This window comes from Protopterus annectens, chromosome 2.part1, assembly GCF_019279795.1.
Source record: "Protopterus annectens isolate FY-2018-M chromosome 2.part1, PAN1.0, whole genome shotgun sequence".
Taxonomy (NCBI): domain Eukaryota; kingdom Metazoa; phylum Chordata; order Ceratodontiformes; family Protopteridae; genus Protopterus; species Protopterus annectens.
The window spans coordinates 1,744,788,389-1,744,814,158 of record NC_056729.1 but is presented as its reverse complement, the minus strand read 5'-3'; the positions used below and the strand labels follow the sequence as shown (position 1 = coordinate 1,744,814,158).

The 25,770-nt window shown below is 40.0% G+C and overlaps 1 protein-coding gene across 2 annotated transcripts in view; it reads right to left on the bottom strand.

Annotated features, from left to right (window-relative positions):
* The window catches only part of PUSL1 (pseudouridine synthase like 1), an 873,916-nt gene that overhangs the window by 697,549 nt on the left and 150,597 nt on the right, over nt 1-25,770 (bottom strand). For both annotated transcript variants that reach the window (XM_044063203.1, XM_044063204.1), the window contains exon 3: nt 53-240. In XM_044063203.1, coding sequence (XP_043919138.1) covers nt 53-240 — 188 coding nt within the window. The remainder of the gene's footprint in view (nt 1-52; nt 241-25,770) is intronic.

Here is a 25,770-nt window from a genome sequence, read left to right as displayed (position 1 = left end):
ATTATACAGCAGAAAAAAAACAAACTATCTATGAAGCCAACAAATGTCTCACCTGATTGGTTCTGGTTGTAAGTGGTAGTTCAATGCTTTGACAAGCACATCTTCTGAAAAGGGAGGCTTTCCATCCTTTCTCTGGATATCAACATGCAGAGAATTGCAAAGTGCATGCACACCACTATCTGTCCGACTTGAAATCCATAAACGAATGTCATTAGCTGGCCTTAGTTTGCTCACAGCATGCTAAGATAGAAAATGAAAAAGACAAAAACAGAAGTGTGCATGTCAGTTCTTAACTACCCTAGCCTATCTTTTGTATTTCATGTTTACTAAAAACTGAACGTTAAAGCCTAACAGAAAATTCTGCAGTTACACTAAATCTTACTTTCTAACAAACATGCCCTGTTTGCAATTTGAAAAATTAAATGAGATTTATGTTACTTAGGTAGGCAAAATGGGACCTTTGTGATGCTGACAATGCTATAAACGTCAAGATGGTGGTATTTCCTGCAGTAAAAGAAACAGCCAGTAACCTCCTAGTAGGTAAAGACCAAATTAAAAGCATGAAGATGCGCTGATCTGCAGTGAAGGGCCAAATGAAACTACATTGGACAACCAGAAGTGTAAATCTCAGGGAAATTATCTCCAATGATGCATTAACCTTGTATGGAACTTGTTTAGTGATCTTCATTTACATTCTATCCACAGTACAAATGTCAGCAGACTTTGTTTTTTCTAGGATTCAGCTAGAGAGAGACGGCAACTCATGAAGATTACGGGTGTAACGCTGAAATTCATTACCACTGTACCTTTCCTCTATTGGGTCTACTTTAATTAAACGAAAGCGGAATCCGTCGAATACGAATCCCTCGACACAAACAGCGTAACTCAGAAACGTCGAACGCACTAAATAGCGAAATCAGAAATGTCGAATTGTCATAGTTGGCCCGTCTGCGGTATAGCTCCGTAAGGTAAGTGTGCGATAGTTACGGACCTTAGGGTTAGGGTGCAGGTTAAGGTAAGTGCATAGATAGGTAATGTATGTAAGGTTTAGTGTAGGGTTTTGTTAAGTGTATGTGTGCGGAATATTTACTTTGTGTGGGTATAGTTCTGTAGGGTAAGTGTGCGGTAGTTACGGACCTTAGGGTTAGGGAGGGGTTAAGGGTAGTGTATAGATAGTTGTGTATGTGGGGTTTAGTGTAGGGCTGGAAGTGGGGTTTTGGTGCTTTAATTTAGGGTTAGTAGTACGGTTTTGGTTGGTGTATGTATGTGTTTTTTGTTGTTGTGTTTGTGCAGGTAGTATGTTATGGGCGGTGCGGTTGGCCGACTATTGCGGTTTCGATGTTTAAATTTTGTGGTTTTGCATGTTCAGCATTATCCTGTTTCGCTGTTTATGTGTCGACGGATTCGTATTCGATGGATTCCGCTTTCGTTTAATTAAAATAGACCCGCTCTATTCCCCAACTAAAGGAAACCCTGGGATTTCTCTTACCATCTCTCTGACAGCATATACAGAAATTCTTCTCAACCAACTCTGAACTAGAGAACCAAACAAGCACAGTACGGCACAGCAGCTGGAGAGTACGAACTTTAATAACAGTTAAGTGCTCTCTTCCCTCTTCAAGGGACTTCCTCAGAACCCTGTGAAACCCTGTGAAAGCGCTTAACTGTTATTAAAGTAAGCGCTTAACTGTTATTAAAGTTTGTACTCTCCAGCTGATGTGTCGTACTGTGCTTGTCAGCATATACAGGAAGCCTGCAAGGCAAAACCAACAAAGGGTCACAGTAAACGGCCTCCTTTCAGATGAAAGGATGGTTATCAATCCTGGACCACAGCAGCCGTTAGAAGACCCAGACCTTTTCAGCATCACAACATGTAACATGACAGAAGGTGGATTTTTTTTTTCTGATCAAACAAAAATATTCAACAGATGTAACAAAAAAAAAATGTACAAAAACTAGAAAGGGACTTGACAAGACTGCAGAAATGCTCTAAAACACAATAACTTTAATCAATCCAAAATGCTTTGGAAGCAGTAAAATATGAAAGGACAACATCAATGAAAGGGAAGAAGTATCAACAATAAAAGCAGAAAGGATCTGGCGTACTAATATCTAAATATTTAAAAGTAAACAAGTAGCATGACAAAGCAACAAACAAGGCAGGAAGAGTGCTGATGTGGAGATGAGCTTGCATCAGCAGTAGAAAACAGGTACGTAATTATTATCGTATTTATATATCTGCATGTGTGTGTCTGTGCGTGTGTGTGCGTCTATATGTACACACACACACACACACACACACACACACACAAGCTAGCAAGACCTAGAGAATTGCATGCAGCTGTAGAAACCTCAAGTTTGTCAGTTAAAAGACAGGGTACAGGATGAGTCCTGCAGCAAAATAATGCCATATCTTCTTCAGAAGCCATACAGAGCAATGGTAGGTTTTGCATAATGGCTAAGGTCTTCACTTCGTAAACAAAAGGTACAGGGTTTGATTCTGATGTTGGGTTATTGGCTAAGCTTAAAATGGCTCTTCAGGGCAGTTAGTCTAGCACTCACCTATAGCTTGTCTCCCAATAGCTTGCCATCATCATGGTTAGTACTCTGCACTGTGGCTGCAGCAACCTTGGTTCAAATCTGAGTCAGAGCAATAAGTAAAGGAGTAGTTAGTTCATATTTGTTGGGAGTTGGCATAATGGTTAAGGTGTTTATCTCACAGACAGAAGGTACAGGGTCTGGTTTTCACTACTGAGGGAAATTTACTAAACGTAAACTGGCTCACAGGGGCAAGTAACCTAGTACTTACCTATAAACACAGAAATACTCTAATGTTAATATTAAAGCATGAAAAATTAAATATTAAACCATGAAGAATTAAGTTCCTCAATGGAATTTACATGTCCAAATGGGTACACATTTACAATAAAAATTATATAAATGAAAGACTGCAACCTACAGATACTGAACTAAGACACGCTGAAGCTTTTTTCACAGAAAGGGAGGTTTGACTGCTAGAACAGCAATAACAGGTACAGCCCACATTAAGATATGGTAGCTTCAAAAAAAATAATTCAAGACTGGATGGAATGGGTATAAAGGATTCGTAAGCTAGCTGGAAGCAATATGCAGGCCAAGTGATCCTTAAATGCAGTCACAGCATAAGCTGTGTGGGCCAAGTAGTCCTTAAATGCAGTCACAGTATAAGCTATAAAGACCAGAAGGTCCTTACATGCAGTCACAGTGTAAGTTACTTGGGCCAAGAGGTCCTTAAATGTTGTCACTAAATTTTGTCACAGCATAACTTATGCTGGCTAAGTGGTCCTTAAATGCAGTCACAGCGTAGGTTATGCAGGCAAAGTGGTCCTTAACTCCATGTAGTCAAAGCATAAGTTATATGGGTCAAGTGGTCCTTAAGTACAATTACACCATAAGCTATAAAGGCCAAAAGGTCCTTATATGCAGTTATAGTATAAGCTACTTGGGCGAAGAGGTCCTTAAATTTTGTCACAGCATAAGCTATGTTGGCCAAGTGATGCTTAAATGCAGTCACAGTGTAGGTTATGCAGGCCAAGTGGTCCTTAACTCCAGTCAGATTCCTCTCTCATTCAACAGAAAGATGGATTTACTTGTGTAAAACTTGTTCTAACATGTTATAAAGCATTCTGAGACTTTCTAAAATCCCAAATGAAAAATCTCATATCTGGCCTCACTCCCACAGTGTAGTTTATTCTTAAAACTGTTATTTTTTTAACAAACCACAAAAGAATGACAATCCGATACCTACCTAAAAACAACATCAACACTTCCTTCGCAGGAGAGATGCAGCAAAAAGCTATCTGTGAAGTTAATTATTCCCTTTCCATAATAAAAATCACACTTCTGTCAGCACAGAAGGCATTGGGAACTCCTACACTTTCACACAGCATAAACTGACAAGTTTCTGAAAGGCAAGACAACTCAACTGGTGTGAAAAAAACTGTCAGAACTGCAATGTTGCAGAACAAAGCCTGTGTGGGAATGCCTCTGTACATTAACTTTTTCTTCAAAGGTTTTATATATGCATTGACTTTTTCTTCAAAGGTTTTATATATAGCTTCAACTCTGTTTTAACTCCCTCCCTCCAATGGAGCTCTGAAAGTCTGTAACTTAAAATGGCTGCGTCCATAGCTTTTTGACAAAATCAAGTTATATTTTCACAGTAAAAACAAAGGATCATCTATAGAACTGTAAGCATTACTATATAAGCGTAAAAGTAAAACTGTACAGCACAGATTATTCTTACAGTGGTCATGATTCTAGGACTTAAAAAGAATTTTGTAAGTCTCAATGAACAGTAACTTTGTGTGATTTGTAAACAATATACGATATATTAGTGACCATTCAAGCTACATTCTGCTTTGTGCTTTTATACGAGGCTAAGAAGTTCTGTCTGTTCAACCTCTAACTGTTTAGAAACTTACAGAAGTATCAAACTTGTAACAATAAATCTACTAGACAAAAGTTAAAAGTATCACTGCAGTTGTGTTGTGCATCCTGTTAGATTTAAGATTAAATGTTTCAATAGCTTGCATGCAGCATGGTTTTTGAAAATATAAATATGATTAGATAACGTCACATGTATACAGGCAGCTCCAGGATGATGCTAGGGAAACACCTGAAATTGTCACTAATGGTTAACGAGTTAAAACTCCTTATCAGAAAGTAGCATTGCAGATGCAGAAGACACGTTGCTTGGAAAGCTCATTTACCCCTTTTACTCAGTCCAAATACTGCAGCTGAGAGAGCCAACTGATATTTACATGGTAAGCAGAGGTGTTGTATAAAGATAAAAAATGTCTGTAGACAGACATTCATAGATTACTACAAGGCTAACTGCCCTTGTGAGCCATTTTAAGCCTAACCAATTATCCTTTGTGAGGCTCAAACCCTTTGTAAGGCTAACACATTAACCATTAGGCCACCCTCCCAACCCCTAATGCCTTATTTGTAAACATGACACTACACAAGTCAGGGAACTTAAAATTTAGGTGCAACTATTTTTTACCTCTTAGCAGTCTGTAAGGATACAGAGTATGATGACAGGGCTTTGAGTCAGCCCAAGTAGGACATATTAAAAATATCATAAAATCATGTATTTTTAGATGGTGGAAGACGTAATTTTCAAGTACACTTCTGAAGTTATCTGCAACAAGATGGTCCTGTCTTTGCTTTGGTAGTAAGACAAAATACTGCACAAAGCACACATAACACTAAAATGAAATCTGTTTCTTTAAATATGATAAGCATTTTGTTCTAGAAGAGATGCAAATTGCTTATAGGGAAGTCCTGAGATATGGATTATAGAGGACATGGTACCATGCATATTGTAGCAAATGAGTAGGAAATAAATTCCACAATGTAGCAAAATGTAGCAAATGATTTCAAACAGCTGTGTTTATTACCCCACTGACACTATCTGATTAAGTCCTTCTGCGAAATATACAGTGTTGTTGTGTGACATAGCCTGTCCTTCTGTTCATTAGGCCTGAGAAAATGGCTACAGAAGACTGAAAAATGGGTTAACTGATTACATCTGTGACAGACAGAACACGTCTGCAAAAGAACTTACCAAATGGACCATTTACCTGCGGCAGGCACCATTTTTAAAACTACAATCCACTCTGCTACAGGCCCCATGAGGAGCTCAGTGTCTCTCCAACCTAACACCACTCTTAAGTATTCAACTGCGGTACCACCTTTATCATTCTTATAAGAAAAGTGCAGTCTGGGTCTGAACTGTCTGCAAACAGCTACAGTTAACTTTGAACCTAACACCACTCTTAAGTATTCAACTGCGGTACCACCTTTAACATTCTTATAAGAAAAGTGCAGTCCGGGTCTGAACTGTCTGCAAACAGCTACAGTTAACTTTGAACCTAACACCACTCTTAAGTATTCAACTGCGGTACCACCTTTATCAGTGTTATAAGAAAAGCGCAGTCCGGGTCTGAACTGTCTGCAAACAGCTACAGTTAACTTTGAACCTAACACCACTCTTAAGTATTCAACTGCGGTACCACCTTCATCATTCTTATAAGAAAAGTGCAGTCCGGGTCTGAACTGTCTGCAAACAGCTACAGTTAACTTTGAGTATGTGTCTATCTGTTTGAGCCACTATTCATTTTCCCCAGCAGAGCACTCTGCTTTGGCTTGTAAGCAGCCCACCACCACACACACACAGACACACACACACACACACACACACACACACACACACACACACACACACACACACACATACACCTTCCACTTTCTCTCTTATTGCTTCTGTTAGAAAATAGTATCCAGAACTGATCAATACTGTGTTTGTTAATTTAAACTAAGACCACAGTAGCCTACTGATAAAGTTTATCCTGTTTTTCCACCTGAGAAATTAAGAAATGACTTACAGTTTCAGAGCAGTCCTTGGTCAATTGTGATTGTTTCTTAAACACAAACTTGTCTTTGCTTTGGCTCATTAGCAGCAGTACAAACGAACTGCCTGCTCACACCCTTGTTCTCCCCCTCCCCCTTCCCTGTTTATTACCTTAAGCCAATGCCAAAGTTAATAAATATTACCTGTGGCAGGCACCATTTTTAAAACTACAACCACCCTTTGAGCACCTCATGCTCGGCTCTGCCATAGAACTTATTAAAACTGCCTGAACTGGGGCACAGCTAACTGATAATTTGTGGAAATACAGGGTACCTGCCTGAGTCTCCACATTCACTATCATATGTTCATTTATTTGTTTACTCTGTTATCTGATTGTTTCCAGCCCCCTCATAAGAGCAACTAACTTGTTTCCAGCCCCCTCATAAGAGCAACTAACAGGGTCTTTACCTGCTTCGCTCCCCACCCTGCCCCCTATTCCCTCCCACCCCCAGTGGTCCTACCTTTATTACACTCACAAACCCCTCCCATCTTTCCAATAGCCAACCACAGCACTAAACCCAACACTACCTCCTCCATCTTCCCACAACTATCACTCCTCCTCATCTAACATGTACAAGCATACCTTACCTATGCTCACTGCATGCACTCTCCTTGCATATCTTACATCCTACCAAAACTCCATCATTCTCCTTCTCCCACTCAACCGCTACCACTGTACAACTAATCATACCAACACTCATGTCTCACCCTCACTCAGCTCCCCTCCCACCAACTCAAGAACCATCCCTATGCACCCCTGCATATTCTACCAACTATAATACTGAAACATAATGCATCCCTACAACTAAACAAAGTAACCCTCCCATAATACCTATTACCCACAGAGCACAATGATAAAGTTTCCCTAATAAACAAACACATTCAAAAACTGAGAAAACTAATAACTTCATGCATATCAAAACTAGCCCTGTGTGGAGACATCCACACCAACCCTGGCCCTACCATCTCCAACCCCAATCCTCATAATCAGACTAGAAACCACAACTTCTCCCATATCACAGCCAATAGAAAGCCAAGTGACTTACTTCTACTAAGCCTAAATATTAGTAGCATATCCAACAAAGTCCATGAACTCCATGCCACCATAGACTTGTACTCCCCAGATATAGTCATCCTGACAGAAACCTGGCTAAAACCTCACATTACCAGTGAGCAAATCCTCCCTACTGGTTACGGCATACAAGAAGAGACTGGCTAAACAAGAAACGAGGCGGTGTAGCTATAATATTTAAACAGTATCTAAACATCCAGATCTTAAAATAATCAGCTCCATAAATAGGCAATGAATAAATAATATATACCAACCTCAAAATAAACCAAAACAAAACCATCAACATAGTTGGATGCTACTTCCCACCTGGCCAAAACATCCTTCCACTAGAAAACCTCCTCAGTTGGTCTACCCACCATCTCCCCCAAGAAACTATAATTTTAGGTGATTTCAATATTGACTGGCAATCCTGTTCTGGCAACCATCCAACCCATCATGTAAACCTTCGTGGCTTCACCCAACTAGTCCAGTCGCCAACCAGGATAAATAAAAACTCCAGCAAGCACACTACGCTGGACTGGATACTAGTCGGTAAGAGCCCCCAGTCATATATAACAGGCTGCTTATCAGATAGCCTCAGTGATCACTCCCCAACATTCCTACTCAAAAAATACCTATACCAAGCTAAACCTGTCATCTACCATCAAATACATAAAAATCTAAACTTTAACCCACTCACATTCATCTCATCCCTCAAAGAATGTAACTGGCATCCTCTAAAGTACCTCAGTCTTGATGACGCAGTTGAATTTTAATACTACCTTCCTGAGCATCCTTAATTACCATGCCCCCATAAGACTTTCCAGAACCAAAGCACAACCCTCCCCATGGCTACAGAAAACCACTAAGTCAGAAATGAAAAACATAGATAAAGCCTGGGAGCACTGGTGCAAAACCAAAACCCCCTCAACTAGACAGAAATTCCTAGAACTACACAACTGAGTCAAAAAGCTAATAAAACAGGACAAATTCCAATACTACCAGTCTGCCCTAGACTCCTCCCAACACAGCCCCAAAAATTCTGGTCCTCCATAAACTGCATCTTCCACCCAGCTAGATAAAGTCAGTACCCCTCCTCCTAACATCCCTCACTCCTCCGAAAATATTGCTACCTCATTCAACACACACTTCACACAAACCATACTATCACTAGCTAAATAACACAACCCCCCTCCCTTCCAAACCACACCTTCAACTAGTAATCTCCCCACTGCCTTCTCTTAAGTAAACTTAAGCCCACCAAATTAGCAGCAGACAACCTCCCAAGTGAGTACCTACAAATCGCAGCTGATGCTCTGGCCTACCCAGTATCCATCTTGATTAACCGATCTCTGTCAGAAAGTTACATTCCCACACTATGGAAAGTATCACATATAATTCCCCTCCACAAAGGCGGCCCTTCCACAGAACTAACCAATTACCACCTCATAGCTATTCTCGCTCCACTAAAATACTAGAGAGATGCATTCACTTTCAGGTCTCAGACTACCTCCTTACTAACAACCTCCTTTCCAATAGTCAGCATGGTTTCCGACCAAACCATAGCACCACCACTGCCTTACTCTCCTTTACTAACACGATCTTCCTAGACCTATCTAAAGCATTTGACATGGTCCCACACAAACAACTCATCTCTGTCCTCAATAATCTATCCTTCTTTCAATCAGTCACCAACTGGTTTCAGAGTTACCTGTCTGACCGCCAACAATCCTTTGTATGGCAGAATGACATATCTCCCCAACTACCTGTCTCTATAGGGGTTCTCCAAGGATCCATCCTTGGACCCCTACTCTTCTCTATTTTCACCAATAATCTAGCCTCTGCCACCAAACATGGCACACTCATACAATACACAGATGACTCAACCATGATCTGCTCAGCCCAGTCCCTACCCAAACTGCAAAAAAGTCACACAAGAAGCCTTTTCATCTGTAGAAACTTGGTTATCCGATACCCAATTAATACTTAACCCAAACAAAACTAAACTACTCATCTTCCAACCCACCAAACATACTCAAAACAACTCTCACTTTAACATTATAGCAAAAGACAACACCACTATACACCCAACAGAACACACCAAATTGCTAGGAGTGTAAACAGACAAAAAACTAAAATCTGACATTCACATATCCATGACCATAAAAAAGTCCACAAAAAACTAGGAGCATAATACAAAAATAAGCAACTTCTCACCAAAGCAGCAAAGATTTCAGTAGCAAATTCCCACCTTATCTCCACCCTAATTTATGCCTCTCCAATAAATACCAACCTAAGGCAATGCGATCTAAACAAGCTAGAGACCTGCTACAACAAAATCGCCAAATTCACCACAGGGGCATCCTACTGTAGTCACCACTGTCTCTCACTTGCTGAACTGGGCTGGCCTGAACTCCCTCGCCTCCTTCAATGGTATCAACTCTCACTCGTCCACAAACTAGTAAACCATCCACTAAATGTCCCATCCCTCCAGAATCTATTCCAACCCTATCGCACCACCAGACCACTAAGATCCAGCAACAAAAAATCACTTGCAGATCACTAAAGCCAATAACTCTGCTGGAGAAGCACTATTCTCTTGCACCATAGCCAAATTATGGAACTCCCTCCCACCCACAATTACCTCCGTACTATCATGCACCCACTTCAAAACTTTACTAAATGTGCACCTAAAAACATGCTGGCTATGCCCTTGCAACTCCCACTCTAATATCACCCACTCCATCCAACCACTACCTTTCTTTCCACCCCACAAACTACCTTGATTATAGCAAGCTCAGATGCTCATAAGCCTAGTACTTATTATACAGCAGGAACTTCTTATTGTAACAATTGTTAATGTCTGTTATGTACTTCAGAGATAACGATTCTAGTTGTCTACTGATGTACTATGTTCTTCATCTGTAACTATGTTTGTAATTAATTGCTATGTTAATCAAATTGTTAATCGCTATGTAAATCCAATGTAACTACTGTCTGTATATTTTAACTGTGGAGCTTTTCGCCCCTGGTCTCCACTGAAAATGGACCTAAGTCCAGTCGGACACTCCCGGTCAACAAATGTAAATAAATAAATAATTTGGCCACAGGAGAACAAATAGCTGATAATACATTAAAAACTAAGCACATGAGATTTGGAAGCCATAGACTTAAGGGTAATTATTTAATACAGCATATAGTGATTAAAATTGTTGATTCATTTAATGACCCAAGTGCGTAGGTAGATTCAGTTTTAAGTTTTCCTGATCATATAATTCAATTGGTTAATGAAGTCTAGGAAATCAGAAATTATGAAATCACTGCTTTTAAGTTGCATAAGACTCAAACCAGAGTACAGAGTAATAATATGAAAACATTATAGGAAAACTAGCATGAATGAATTGGAAAGGGTGTGGCAATATAACAAGTTGTATCCATGAATGTGAACATTTAGGGTATTATGAAAGATTAAAATATCTGAACTTGTACAGTGTCTCATATAGATATGTAAGAGGAGACCCTATCCAAGTATATAAGGCATTTACAGACCACTACCTCTAGGAATATTTGGAGTTGTCAAAGATTAGTAGAGAATCATCAGATAACCTATGCAGAACACTGTATAGAAATGTGAGATGTATTAACTGGCAGAGTAACTGATGCATGGAACAGAATACCAAATTACACTAAAGCAAGTACTAGTTTAGATATTTTTAAGAACAACCTGAGCACTTATTATGGGAATTATTGTTTTGGTATACTGGTAGGCAGGAAGGGCATTACTGTCTGTTCTGAAATATCTGCACATAAGTTGTAATGCCCATGCCCCGGCCCAGCAATCAAGGAGCCTCAATCCTTACCACTAACACCAGAGAGGGGCATCTCATATAGGAGGAAAGGATACAAATACACACAGTAAAGTGCAATTTCCCTTAAGAGCACACAGACATCATAGTCAGTCCTGGTTTGGTCGCTCCCTTGCTCTCCATGTCCCCAATAAGACTTTCCACTGGCACAGCTATAGGGTCCAGATCTCAGCCAGCTGGGCAGCTAAAACCTCCAGCACCCTGTCTGTCCAACTAGTGCTTCATGTCCCTGCCCAAGTGGCTGACACACACACACACACACACACACACACACACACACACACACACACACACACACACACACACACACTTTGAGATAAGAGTGTATACAACCACACAGACACTCCTGGGAAAGGCTGACACAAGTTCTCCAGCTGTGCCCCTATTATCCAGACTATACAGTAGTACCGTCTGCCACCACCCAGCTAATATTTATCAGCTACTCAAAGGCCCTTAAAAGGCTGTCCAATTATTACTGTGCAATATTATTATCCAACTGGTAGTATAACTAAACAGTCAAGGCTTATTAGAGTGACTTTGTACAGTAATCACTATAAATATGCAATGTACTCTAGAGCTTAAATTATCTCTACACAAAACAGCCACTGTTAAAAGGGTTTTAAATATGTAATAATAAATAATTAAAAACACAAGACAGTGATAGTCAAGAGTTCATAGATCACAGAGAAATAGTTAAAATAATTCAGTAGTACAGCTCTGACATCACAAAAAAACACTTAGTCTAATATTTCCTAGTTCCTAGCTATTTCTAAAAGAAAACACAAGTCTAAGATAACTTACATAAGAAAACAGGTAGTGCTGATGAGTTGAATGGTCAAGACAAAAATGCTTAATCCACTCTGGCTCTCTCTGTTTAAACTGAAATTGCAGTTCTAATTCACATTATATCATTTGTCACACTTTCCTGGGGTTCCCAGGCTACCCGTTATATAATTCTTCACACTTTCCTAGGTTCCCAGGCTAACAGAAACTACATTTACATTCCTAACATCTGCTTTTGTTATCGTGCAGCTGGTCAGGAAGCAGAGCAATAAAAATATATTTGCATGTTTAAATCTAGCAATTTAACTCTTTGTTAAAACAATAGAATGTCTTCATCTAGACCCTTCGGCACCACTGTTTACATCAAAGGGTCACCACATGCTTTACTTTGGTCAGCAGAATGCACTGTTGTCACATTTTTTCCAGTTCTACATATAACACTATTTCTTTACATTTAAGACAACAAGCCTGTAGTTTACATTCATATTTACAAATGACAGAATTATCTGCAAAAATCTATCTGTCTAGGTTGGCAGCCATAACATAATTAAGAATAGGATCTGCACTCCAGAGGGCGGTAAAGAAGTGATATGAATTTTTATATTTGGGATGATATTTTTATCAGCAGGCAAAGCTTTCTTTCTTGACCCAGAATGTAGAATCTCATTAAAGGGTAGTTTGTGAGAAGGGGAATTCTTCATCATATTGTGCCATCATCCATGCACTAAGAGTATGTCTTTGTGTATGCATTTATATTAAAAGGATACAGAAAATTAGCATAAGAAATTAGAAGATGTGTTAGTTGCATGACAAACTACCAAAAGTTGTTTTTGGAATATGTACACTTCAACAGGTAAGAAAAAAAAATCCTGTGGATTAATGTGACAGTTTCACTAATTGACACATGGAACAACAGAGGTATACATAATTTACAAAAATTGATATTCTAAAAGCAGTGGGGCTAATGATTTAATCACATAAATGTAAGACAAAGTTTAAGACGAACATAATAAACAAACGCAACCTATTACACCACTGACAATGCGTCACTTAGAAGCTGTTTAATCAAGCAATGTTCTGTTTCCCATCTTTAGACTGAGAATTGTGACCAGAAGTGTTGCACACTGTTTTTTCACCAGTCTTCAAGCAAAAACCTCACTTTGCACATTTATTTTATTTATTTATCCTTTGTGTTGACCGAGGTAGTCCCAACTAGGTTAATAGCCACTTTTCAGGGGAAACCTGAGGTAATATTCATACTACTACATGAAATTTGGCCAGGGCATCAGGGAATTTCCCTTTCTTTTTTTGATAGGTGCCTTCTGCACCACTGACACATACATGAAAAGTGGCTTAATAATGGAATAGCATCAGTGGATCAGCAATCAGATGTCAATGAAAATAATTCTCCTTTAAAAATCAAATATAAAAGATTCAAGGCCTTCTTTTTTTTTTTCCATTTGCAATCTGGTTATTCCAAGAGCCAAAAGTCTCTCTTTTCAGGAGAAACTCAGATGGTGTCTATATTATATTATCGTACGATGAAAATCATCGTACCGATAATATCTAAACAACAAAATATCGAACAAATGGAGCAGCAAATTTTTTCCCAGGGAAAAATTCGCTGCTCCATAAAAAAAAAAAAAAAAAAAAAAAAACACTTAAACACAAATATAAGAGGGGGGCTTTGCCCACCCCCTACTTAAATATACCAACTCTGAGATCGTACCATAGTGGAGGAAATGGCAAAGTCTTGAAGACGGCCCACTGAATTTTTTCACTGGGAAAAAAATTTGATGTTCCGTGACTTCACTATTTTGCCATTTCAACAGTACTATGCTATTTAGTCCATTTGATACGGTCATATAGACCCACTCAGATGTGCTGCTTGGTTAAACGATCTACTCACAGCTAAAGATTTTTCAAGAAGAGGGTGAGGGGATTAAACCCCAAAATAGCAGAGTCTCTTTATTAACACTTAAGTGCCAGGCATGTCCAAGGTAATCCCACCCAGGATAAGATGAATGTGAGCAGTCTGCAGTTTCAGTACCATCAGACAGGTAAGGAAGGAAAACTGCAATAAACAGTAAGGCTCATAGGGTGCATATGTTGTTTCCTACTACAGAAGCAAGCTGGTCGAACATCAAATGTTAGAACGGTGATCCATTAGAGATGCATGTACTTCTGTACCTCAAGTCAATGCATCTAAACATGATAATTCCTCAAGTCGGCACCAGAGCAGTAGTGATGCATGTCAACAGACTAGAAAGATATACTTAAACCGATTACACTTCACAGCTTTTGACAATTAATGAATGCAGCAGCTTTTGTTCTACCAAAAAGAAGCATAAATTCCCCTGCATGCCTACTTGTGTTTTTACCAGTAACATATTCTGCAAGAAAATAAGGCATTTTTAAAAATGAACTTGAAAGTGCAAAAGTATTACCTGATACAATCAACACAAAAAGAAAACAGCACAACTATCTAAACAATCTAAATGGAAGGTAAATACAGATGCATGGCAGACAAAAAGCTGCAGGAGCTCAATGCTTCTAACACATGCATAATCTAAGTACAATTCCGGCCTGTAGGCTGACACTTCTGCAGCAAGTCTGCCATTAGGAAATCATCTTGTTTCCATGTGCAAAATATCTACAGGATTTGCCACCTTTTATCTCAAGCTGGCCAGGTTAGATGGCCATACCTTGCTCCCCTCCTGGCTGGATTACTACAATGCCCTGTACCTGTGACTCCGAAACATCAAACTTGACCATTTACAGATGGTGCAGGGCTCCTGACTGATGTATCTCATTATCAGCGTATACCACCTATTTTGCAAACCCTGCACCAGTTTCCAGTTCGACACAGAATTGTTTATATGGTTTTGATGTTAATGCTCATGTCCATTCATGACCTGGGTCCTTCTAGTATATTTGAAGGAATCAGTTGTGCTGGATCACCTTGATTGGGCCTCACACATTATATCCTGTAGCCCGCTGATAGTTCCACACACAGACCTCGATACATCTGTTATTCGATCTTTTGCCTTTCAGACTCCTCAAAGGCTGAAATAACGTTCCTACTTATGGTAAAACACCATAACAAAGTTAAAGTGAAGTTAGTAGCTGCATCCTCCCCAAACCCTATATCACTACAGATAAGGGCAGAGGTGGTCTGCTCTTTTTACTGCATTTGCTTTCTCATTTCAGCAGTGAAGCCCCTACAGATCTTTCATGCATCAGATCATATCAACCTCTCGGCACCTTAGCAGGATTCATTACCAAGTTATACAGTTCCCAGGGCTGAGAAAGTTGATTTGCATATTTACTGGAGCCCAGTGAGATTCACAGACGTGTGCACTGCTCCATACTGTAGCACAGTACTACAGAGCAGTAAAGGTTCTGCAGCCACACGTAACTAGGTCAATGGATGGGACCCATGCAGTGCTCTGTTACGATAACTGTGCAGCACAGATTTCAGTCATGTTTACAATAATCACATATACCGACAGAGCAGCACAGAACATGTGTAAGGGTGTTTCGATATTTCTCAATATGCATCTGTACATTTCAGTGCTGGAAACATGTCAGCAGGGTACAGTAGAGAGCAGTGTTACCATGAGGTGCTGTGTATGTGTATGAGATGGTGTGTGGTGCAGTGTATGTGTATGAGATGGTATGTGATGCCATGTATGTATATGAGACAGTGTATGTGTGGTGCTATGTATGTATATGAGGGGGTGTGTGGTGCCATGTATGTGCATGAGAGGGTGTGTGAAGGTGTGTGCTGCCGTGTATGTGCATGAGAGGGTGTGTGAAGGTGTGTGCTGCCGTGTATGTGTATGAGAGGGTGTGTGGTGCCATATACATGTGTGAGGGGGTGTGGTGCCAAGTACGTGCATGGAGGGGTGCAATGTATGTGTACGAGAGGGTGCGTGGTGCTGTGTATGTGTATGAGAGGGTATGTGAGGATGTGTGATGCCATGTACGTGTATGAGGGGGTGTGTGGTGCCATGTACATGTATGGGTGGTGTGTGGTGCCATGTGCATGTATGGAGGATGTGGTGTTGTGTATGTGTATGGGGGTGTGGTGCCATGTATGTGCATGAGGGTGTGTGTGGTGCCGTGTATGTGCATGAGGGGGTTTGTGGTGCCGTGTATATGGTGTGTGGTGCCGTGTACATGTATGGGGGGGTGTATGTGTATGGTGGAGTGGTGCCATGCATGTGTACGAGAGGGTGTGTGTTACTGTGTATGTGTATGAGAGGGTGCGTGGTGCAGTGTTGTGTGATGAGGGGATGCGTGGTGCAGTGTATGCTTATGAGAGGGTGCAGTGCATGTTTATGAGAGGGTGCATGGTGCAGTGTATGTGCAAGAGATTGTGTTGTGCCGTATATGTGCACGAGAGGGTGTGTGGTGCCATGTATGTGCATGAGGGGGTGTGTGGTGTCGTGTAAGTGCATGGGGGAGTGTGGTGCTGTGTATGTGTATGAGGGGGTGTGTGCGGCCAGCCGTATATGTGTATAAGAATATGTGTGATGCAGTGCATGAGGGGTTGTGTGGTGTCGTATATGTGCACGAGAGGGTGTGTGGTGCAGTGTATGTGCATGAGGGGGTGTGTGGTGCCATGTGTGTATGTATGTATATGACAGGGTGTGAGGTGCTGTGTATGTGTATGAGGTGGTGTGTGGGGCCGTATATGTGTATAAGAGGGTGTGTGGTGCCTTGTATGTGTATGAGGGGGTTTCTGGTGCCATGTATATGTATGAGAGGGTGTGTGCTGCATGTATGTGTATGAAGGGGGTATGTGGTTCTTTGTATGTGTATGACAGGGTGTGCGGTGCCATATATGTGTATGATAGGGTGTGTGGTGCCATGTATGTGTATGAGAGGGTGTGTTGTGCTGTGTATGTGCATGAGATGGTGTCTGGTGCTGTGTATGTGTATGAGACAGTGTGTGGTGCCATGTATGTGTATGAGGGTGTGTGTGGTGCTGTGCATGTCTATCGGAGGGTAAGTACCTTTCTGTGTACGTCTACATGTGGGTACTGAGACTGTGTGTGTCAGTCTCCATGTGCCTGTGCATGCATGCTACTGTGTCACTCTGTGTGTGTCTGTGGTGGATGGCAGCTACCTGACGAGACAGTGGTTACTACAAACCGAGAGGCCTTGGATACAGAGAATGCAACTAATGAATGTGTGTATGTTTGTCTGCATAAATGTATGAGTGTTTTTGTGTGACTGTGTCTGTCTCTGTGCACATGCTCCCAGGGTGGGCGAGCTACTGGACCACTACAGATAAAATGTCCATACATAGACCTCCCTGGAATGACTTTCCCTGCCATACAAATGTCTATACTTGAGGGAGAAATGGCACCTCAGTTTTGCAAGTGGTCAGGGAAGGGAACCAGCGCCTCATATGAGGCTGGTAAAACTCGAGAAAGAATGGTCGCAAGTCCAGTATGAAGGATATTAATGTGCAGTAACAGCAACTATAGTAGGTGTGTGTGTGTGCGCCTGTTTATCTGTCACTGTGATTGGAGGACTATGACTGTGTGCAGTATAGCTTTGCATTTTGGACTGGTAAGGAGTTCAGTACAGCAGAAATAGCTCCAATGGAGTGATTATTTTAATTTCCATTTAATTAGGTGTTGTTTAAGTGTGACTGTACAGGACTATGAAACTTGACATTTTACAGCAGAGTATCTCGATCTACGAAGCATAACGCAAGTTTCTGTGCATTACGAATCCCAACCCTGGTGTATTCAGTATCTCTGTAACAAAAGCGAGCAGGGAGAAAGTCTGCATTTAAATCACAGATGTCTGAAATAATCAATACTACAAGGAGCAGAAATGCAGATGAAATCAGAAGAATTTCCCAAAGTGAAGTTGAAACTTAACGCTTTACGTCTGTTGTAGTGTGATTATATCTGCACTTTCTGTTATGAATATGTATTTAATTACAGCACAAGGAAAGGCTGTAAAGTTCTGGGCCCACAAATGTTTTAACACCATTTAAACTACACTAAGTTATTGTATGACTTATAGACTAAATAATACAGAAGACCACCAAGGCAAAACTCATCTGAGTGTCTCTATCAGCAGGACATAAAACAGGCTATGGTTTGTATGGAATGCAGTATTCAAACACTGGTACAAAGAAGAGACTCCAGGGTATAGTTTGGTTTTGCTTTAACTGGCAGAGATTATCAGTGGCTGCTTTTATAAATGAATTTTCCTTTCAGAAAAACTGCACATTCTAAACAAAGTTAAACAGGAAAGAAATATTTAAACCAATGTGTTTGCCAGGATCTAATGGATGTTCTCTACTTTCTAGTTTAAAAGTTAATGAAAAATATGGCAGTAACATGACTAAGTAAAAATTCCTCCATACCGAAGAAGTAGAGAGAATTTCACTAAAGACATCCTCTGTTATTTAAATTACAGTGAGCAATGACCTTCACTGAGATTAAAAAAAAATCTACTTAGTAAGTGCCAGAGTATAAAGCACTTTGTGTGATCTCAGTACTCAATTCGAAGGTCCTATACAATATCTAATGCACCTTTCTCTACACTCAATTCGAAGGTCCTATACGGTATCTAATGCACCCTTCTCTAGATGAAAACAGGAGGGGACAGGATTTAGTAAGGGGCACAACGCAGAGCTAAAGCTCCAGAAGACATAGAGCTGACAAACTCCCTTTCATATCTGAAGCAGAATTTCCATAGGTTCCAGAGAAAGAAACCCATTACCACAGAGAAAGAAACTAATTACCGCAGAGAATTCAATGCTTGTGGGGTGGATTAATGCACCACTCCCTATATGCCACGGAAGCAGCTATTCACCAGACATGCTCTTCCTGAGGACCTAAGCTTGGAGGCAGAAATGTTCAAGATTGCCTTGCCCACTAGTCTCATGCACACTAGCTAACACGTACAGATTTAAGAGATTCGACGTCCATCCTGTATGCACAGGAAAAAGGCAGAAAAGAACAACATTAATTTCAGATTAACACTCCGAGTACTGTTGCGTGCACTAATTCAAATGGGATGATATGAAATAGAGGCTAGCTCAAGATTTAAAAGTCTAATGGGATACCTAGTGGAGGGAAAAAGCTTTGACATGGTCTTCAAAAGTTTTTAAGATTTAGAACTTTTGAAATTTTTAATGAGAAAGCGGCCAGTAGTAACAAGTGTTTAGACAGGTACATACCAAATAGGGCATTATATTCAATGACTGGGCTGATGACACCCAAGTACAGTGGAATGATTACTTTCCTGGACTTAGACCTACACCCCTCAAATGTCCAGATTTTGACAGAATTTCTGGATTTTTGCATCATATTTTTGGTCTGTTCCTCAAATCATTGAGGACTGAAGTCACTGAATGATAACATATATTTTTCATATAATTTGGAAAATAAATGCTAATACAAAACATGGTGTTCTAATAATTTTCTAAGCTTATAAGAGCTAAATTTACAATTTGTCCCTAATTTTTGGCCTTTGTTTTCCCATTAGTTTTGGTTTTGTCCAGATTTCCTGCGCTTACAGGTTGAGAGGTATGCCTGGATTATAACACTAAACACAAACAAAGAAACACAACAGCAAAAATAATAACACTAAACACAAACAAGACCCCTGCCATAAATAAACTGTACAACAGAAGGAGGAAGCTACTACATGATAGAGCAAAATCCCTAATAGGGAAGGCATCTCTGATCAGTACTAGCAAAAAATTACGATCCCTCATAAAATCCTCCAAGGCCAGCTTCGAGAGAAAAATTGCACAGGACACCAAAGACAATCATAAGGCTTTTTTCAGTTATGTTAGGAACCTGGGATGCAACTACCAGACTTGTTCTGAGTTGATACTAAACGACAAAAAATACATTGAACCCACAGACATCGCCAATATCCTGGCAGACAGGTTCAGTGCAAACCTCCACCCCCTCCCCCCCAAAAGAGCAAGTATCTATCCCGGCAGAGGGCTGCCTCCCAGACATCTCTGATGCTCAGGTGAAGGCTGCCCTCTCCAAAGCTAAAAACACTGCTTCCATGGGACCAGATGGCATCCCAGGTTGTGTCCTACATGAACTCCAAGAGGAACTAATCCCTCAAATAAAACAGCTATACAATCGCAGCCTCACTACAGGATATGTGCCCACAGAATGGCGTACAGCAACAGTGGTCCCACTCCACAAAGGTGGAGCCTCTACGGATCCTGGAAACTATCGCCCCATAAGCCTGACTAGCTTAGTCTGCAAGGCTATGGAGAGAATCATCATGGAGCTCATAAACAAAGACATTGGGGACCTACAGACACTAGATCCTACCCAGTTCGGCTTTGTCAAGGGCAGATCCTGCCTTTTGAACCTGGTTGACTTCTTCGAAACAGTCACCAAAGCCATAGATGAAGGGAAGGTAGTCCACTGGACCTTGCAAAGGCATCTGACACAATACCCCACTCGGGCACCATAGATAAGCTATCCAGCTTAAATATAAACCCCTATGTCACAAGATGGGTCGCAAACTGGCTCAAAGACAGACCCCACAGAGTGAGAGTTGCTGGAGCCATGTCAGACTTGAAACCAGTCACAAGTGGCATCCCACAGGGTTCTGTCCTGTGACCACTCTTGTTCGGTATATACTTTTCTGAGGTACAGGCAAACGTGGAAGGACTATGGCTCACCAAGTTTGCAGACGACTGCAAACTGGACGCCATAATCAACTCTCCAGCTGACACAAACATCCTTCAAAAAGGACTCACAGAGACAGATAACTGATGCCAGCTCCATGGTTTAAAGCTAAATGCCAAAAAATGTATAGTCATACCCTTTGGCAAAAACAATGTGCCCACAAATTACCACATAGGCGGAAACCCATTAAGTACAGAGAAAGTTATTAGGGACCTGGGGACCCAAGTTGATAGCAATCTCTCCTTTGAAAACCACATTGCCAAAGTGGTTAGAAAGACCTTCTACATAGCCCACCTCATCACGAAGGGTTTCACATCTAGATCAAGAGAGGTAATCGTGCCCCTTTATTCATCCCTCATCAGGCCCATCATAGAATACAATGCCCCTTTTGGGATGTACCTTACCCGACACCTGCAGCAATTAGAGAGACCCCAAAAGTATCTCACCAAGAGGATCAAGGGTCTCAAACAGATGCCATATGCTGCTTGGTTAAAAAAACTCCAGCTCTACTCAGTTGCATACCGCCTACTTCGAGGCGATCTATGCCTGACATACAAAGCTATGTCAAATCCAGAATTAATGGACATGCTCCACCTCAGTAAATCTAAATCCCTTAGAGCCACACGCTCGAGGGACTTGAACCTCAGCACAGAAATAAACAGAACTTGCTGGAGGGACAGGTTCATAACCCAGAGGCTCCCTTCGCTCTGGAATAGAATTCCAGTTCATGTGAGGCAGAGCACCTCACCGAATCTCTTCAAGAAGAATCTCGATAGGTGGATGGGGGATTGTAGGTTTGTCCCACGGATTACTCCCGTGTCACTATTAGACAGAGGCACAGTAAACTAAACCTTAAAAAGGGCACAGTATACTCAAATCAAGGGGTGGCGTAAGCCATACAGAATCGGGCTAGGCTTAAAATTGCCCCAGGGCAGATAGCCTAGTATGAACCTATGAAGAAACACAACAGCACAAATAATAACACTAAACACAAACAAAGAAACACAACAGCAAAAAGAATAACACTAAGCACAAACAAAGGAACACAACAGCAAAAATAATGAAATAAAACTAAATATTAAAACCGCAAAATGGTGAGCACTTTATCTTCACATAAAACTTTGGAAAAATCTGTTATGAAGACAAAAGTACTAACCATTGTTGCTGGCTCTAAAAACAAGTTTTACTTTCACAGCTTGTGATCATATGTTTATTTTTTTGACAGTTTTAAAATATAAGAAAAAGAACATGTAAAGGAATCTAATTCCCAAACAGATTCTTTAAGGCCAACTTTTTTGTCACCGCTGGCTAAAAAGTTAAAATAAAAAAAAACAGCAACTCCAACTATCCGAACGTCAGGGGCAAATGTCCACTGTAACATCCACAGTATAACAAGTAAAAATCCAAAAAAGCGTCACTTCAAATTAGATGTTTAACGCAGTTTTTTAATAAAAATGAAAAGCGTTTTCGCTAAAAGCAATAGCCAAAGCTTCTTCAGAACAAAACATACCATTTTAGAATACCACCAAAAACATTTTATATGTAACGTATTACGTGCTACGTAAACTTCACTAAAAAAAGTGCTTAAAGCTACAGCTTCACAACTAGCAAGTAATCCTAAATAATGAATAGTAATGCAAATTACATTATTGTGAATTAAAAATAATTATTATAAATTAAAATAATAAAAATCATTCTAATATCCACTAGTCTAATTTAATTAGTAATCTGAACAAGTTTATATTTTATTACATTATTTAAAAATCCATAATAAAATTCCTACGTAGTACTAGTTAGAAAATAAAAGTTAAAAATGACTAAAAAATACTTTCATCTCCTATAGTTCCTCAACTTTAGTATACATGAGATATTACAATATTCATTTAATCCTGGGAAACTAAATGAATTTAACATCAGTTGCCATTCCAATTCACGGGTTTCAAGCAACAAATTCACAGGACCACCTCTAATAGAATACGGAACTTCATCTATGGCCAAAAAGTGGAAACTATGTCCTTGATACTTCATAGAGTGTTTTGCTAGGGCGTTCTCAATTTTATTAGTTTTAATCACATATAAGTGCTCATATATTCTATCTCGAAATCTCCTATCAGATCTTCCAATGTAGTACGCTTCACAGCAGTTACATTGAGCCAAATAGACTATAGATTTAGATTCACAGTTGAGCCTGTGATAAATATAATATTTCCTGCCTGCAATCTTAAAAAAATTACATGCTTTAACAACTTTACAGTACTTGCAGAAACCACATTGGAAACAACCTTTGGCCTTTGTGCTAGCAGTTGATCTATTGTTCCTCTCTAGGATAGCTTTGAGGTTGCTCCCCCGTTTGTATACAAAACTAGGTCTATCACCTAGTTTTTCAAAGAGCTCCTCATTATTCAAAATAAAATACCAATTTTTAATAAGAATATGCTGTATTTCCCAGGAGTTAGCACTAAAGGTGGAGATAAAACTAGTATTGAAAGATTTTGTGATCATATTACACACTATATCATTTTCCCTTTCTTCGATATTAGATACACTCACATCTGAACTAGTGCTTGTTGTTCCAACTTCTACTACTTTATTTTTATTTTTAAGTAATGGGAGATAAGTGCCCCTTAGACGTTTTATGTTGACTTCCTCCATTAATTCAAAAAACATTGTCATAGGATAATCCCTACTTGTAAACATTTCCCTTAAATTATTGCATTCACATACGAATGCAATTTCTCTACTACACATTCTGGCAGCTCTTATCAATTGACCCTTTATAATAGCTCTCTTCTGTTTTAATGGGTGTGCGCTTTTGAAATGCAGAAGGGAATTACAATATGTTGATTTCCTATAGATAGTGGAAAAGTATTCTGAATGAATTACATCCTTACTAAGCCTTACATCTAAGTAATCAATTTCAGTAATCGAAAAATTGGATGTAAACTTCAGAAAAGGTGTAGTCTCATTAAAGTAGTTGATCAATACTGAAGCTTCTTCACTATTCCCATTAAACAAGATAAACACATCATCCAAATACCTCATGTAAAATGTAATTTTACCCATTCAATTAGTGTCAGAAAATATATACATTTTCTCCCAATACGCCATAAACAAGTTAGCGACGCTCGCACCGCAAGGTGAACCCATCGCTATACCTTGTTTTTGTAAATAAATGTTGTTAAAGGAGAAATAATTTGATGTCAAAATAATGTCAAGAAGTTCTGTGACAATTTCTATCTGGTAGCTTTCAAGTCAATAAGCATTAAGGAGATCCATTCTACTGCCTCTAAATGAGGTATGGATGTATAAAGGTCAATTACATCGACCGTAAGAAAATTCAGTGAGCTGTCAAATTTTATCTTATCAATATTTTGAAGAAAAGACCATGAGTCCTTACATATACTTGGAATAAATTTCAAGTATTTCGTAAGTATGGATTCCACAAGTTGTGCACATGGATACGTAATTGATAAACGGCTATCAATTACAGCCCGCATTGGTGGATTATACATATCCTTGTGTATCTTCGGAATGGCCTCTGGCTGACTAAATTTGTAGACATTTGCAAATTAGTAGCAATCATAGAATCACCAGTAACACAAATGTTCTCCAGGAGGGGCTGACAAGGGCAAATAACTTGTGCCAGGGCCATGGACTAAAACTAAATGCCAAGAAATGCATAATAGTATCCTTCAAGAAGTCATCCATCCCTGGTAACTATTATATTGACAACACACCCCTAAAAGTTGAGCCAGTAGTTAGGGACTTGGGGACACACACAGACAGTAATCTAGCCTTTGACCATCACCTGTCTACAACACCAATTATAAACAAAGGCATGGCATCTAGGTCCAAGGAGATCATCGTTCCATCGTATTTGGCATCCATCAGACCTATCATTGACTACAATGTTGCATTTGTTATGTACCTAAAGATGCACATCTAAAACCTGGAATGACCACTGAGGTTCCTCACTAAAGGAATACAGGGAGTAAGCCGCATGTCCTATGCAGACCACCTCAAGGCCCTATCCCTGTATTACGTCTCCTACAGGCTGCTGAAGGGAGACCTATGCCTGGCATACAAGGCATTGTCAGATCCCACCCTAGTGGATCTCCTGCATATCAAAAATCAAACAGCACCAGAATTACTCGGTTTAAAGATATAAACCTTGCCTGTAATATAATTAGGACCTGCAAGAGAAACAGGTATTTATTTCACAGACTACCACTTCTGTGGAACAGGTTCCCCATCCATGTGAAGCAGAGTTTCTCCCTAAACCAATTCAAGTGTAACTTGGAAAATTGGATGGGGAACAGAAAATTCATCCTTGGTTTGGCACCTGTGTCTTTAATGGACAAGGGCAACCTGTAAATGATTCATTTCCCAGGTCCCTGCTTATAAACGTTTCACCTCCCAAACCCTACTTACACTTATCACAGGTATCAGGACTTGTCAGAGATTTAGGATACATGGCTAGGCTTAAAATGGCCCATGTGGTCATTAGCTTACTAAACACCTATGAACCTACGAACCAGGGAGGCAGCATGAAGTTAACGCCCTAGTAAGACATCAGCACTCATAATATTGAGTGCCAAAAAACAAACAGGCAAACAAAAAAAAGCAGGAAAAGATCAAATATCGAACATTGCTCATCATTTAGACTTCTTTTTTGCATAGGAGCAAGCCTCCCTGTACTCCCACAGTCTTACATATACCAACTCTAAGATCTCAGTGCGTCAGAGGAAAGGCGATATTCTAGGAAATATTCATCGCGGCCTTTGTATATGCAAGTCCGTTTTTTCAGTCTCCACATTACAGGACTCTGAAATGTCAAGTCCTGTTTTAAACAGCTTCTTGTAGCTTTCCTTCTATGTTGGAATCACCTTACTAATTAGCTCCTCAATCTAACAG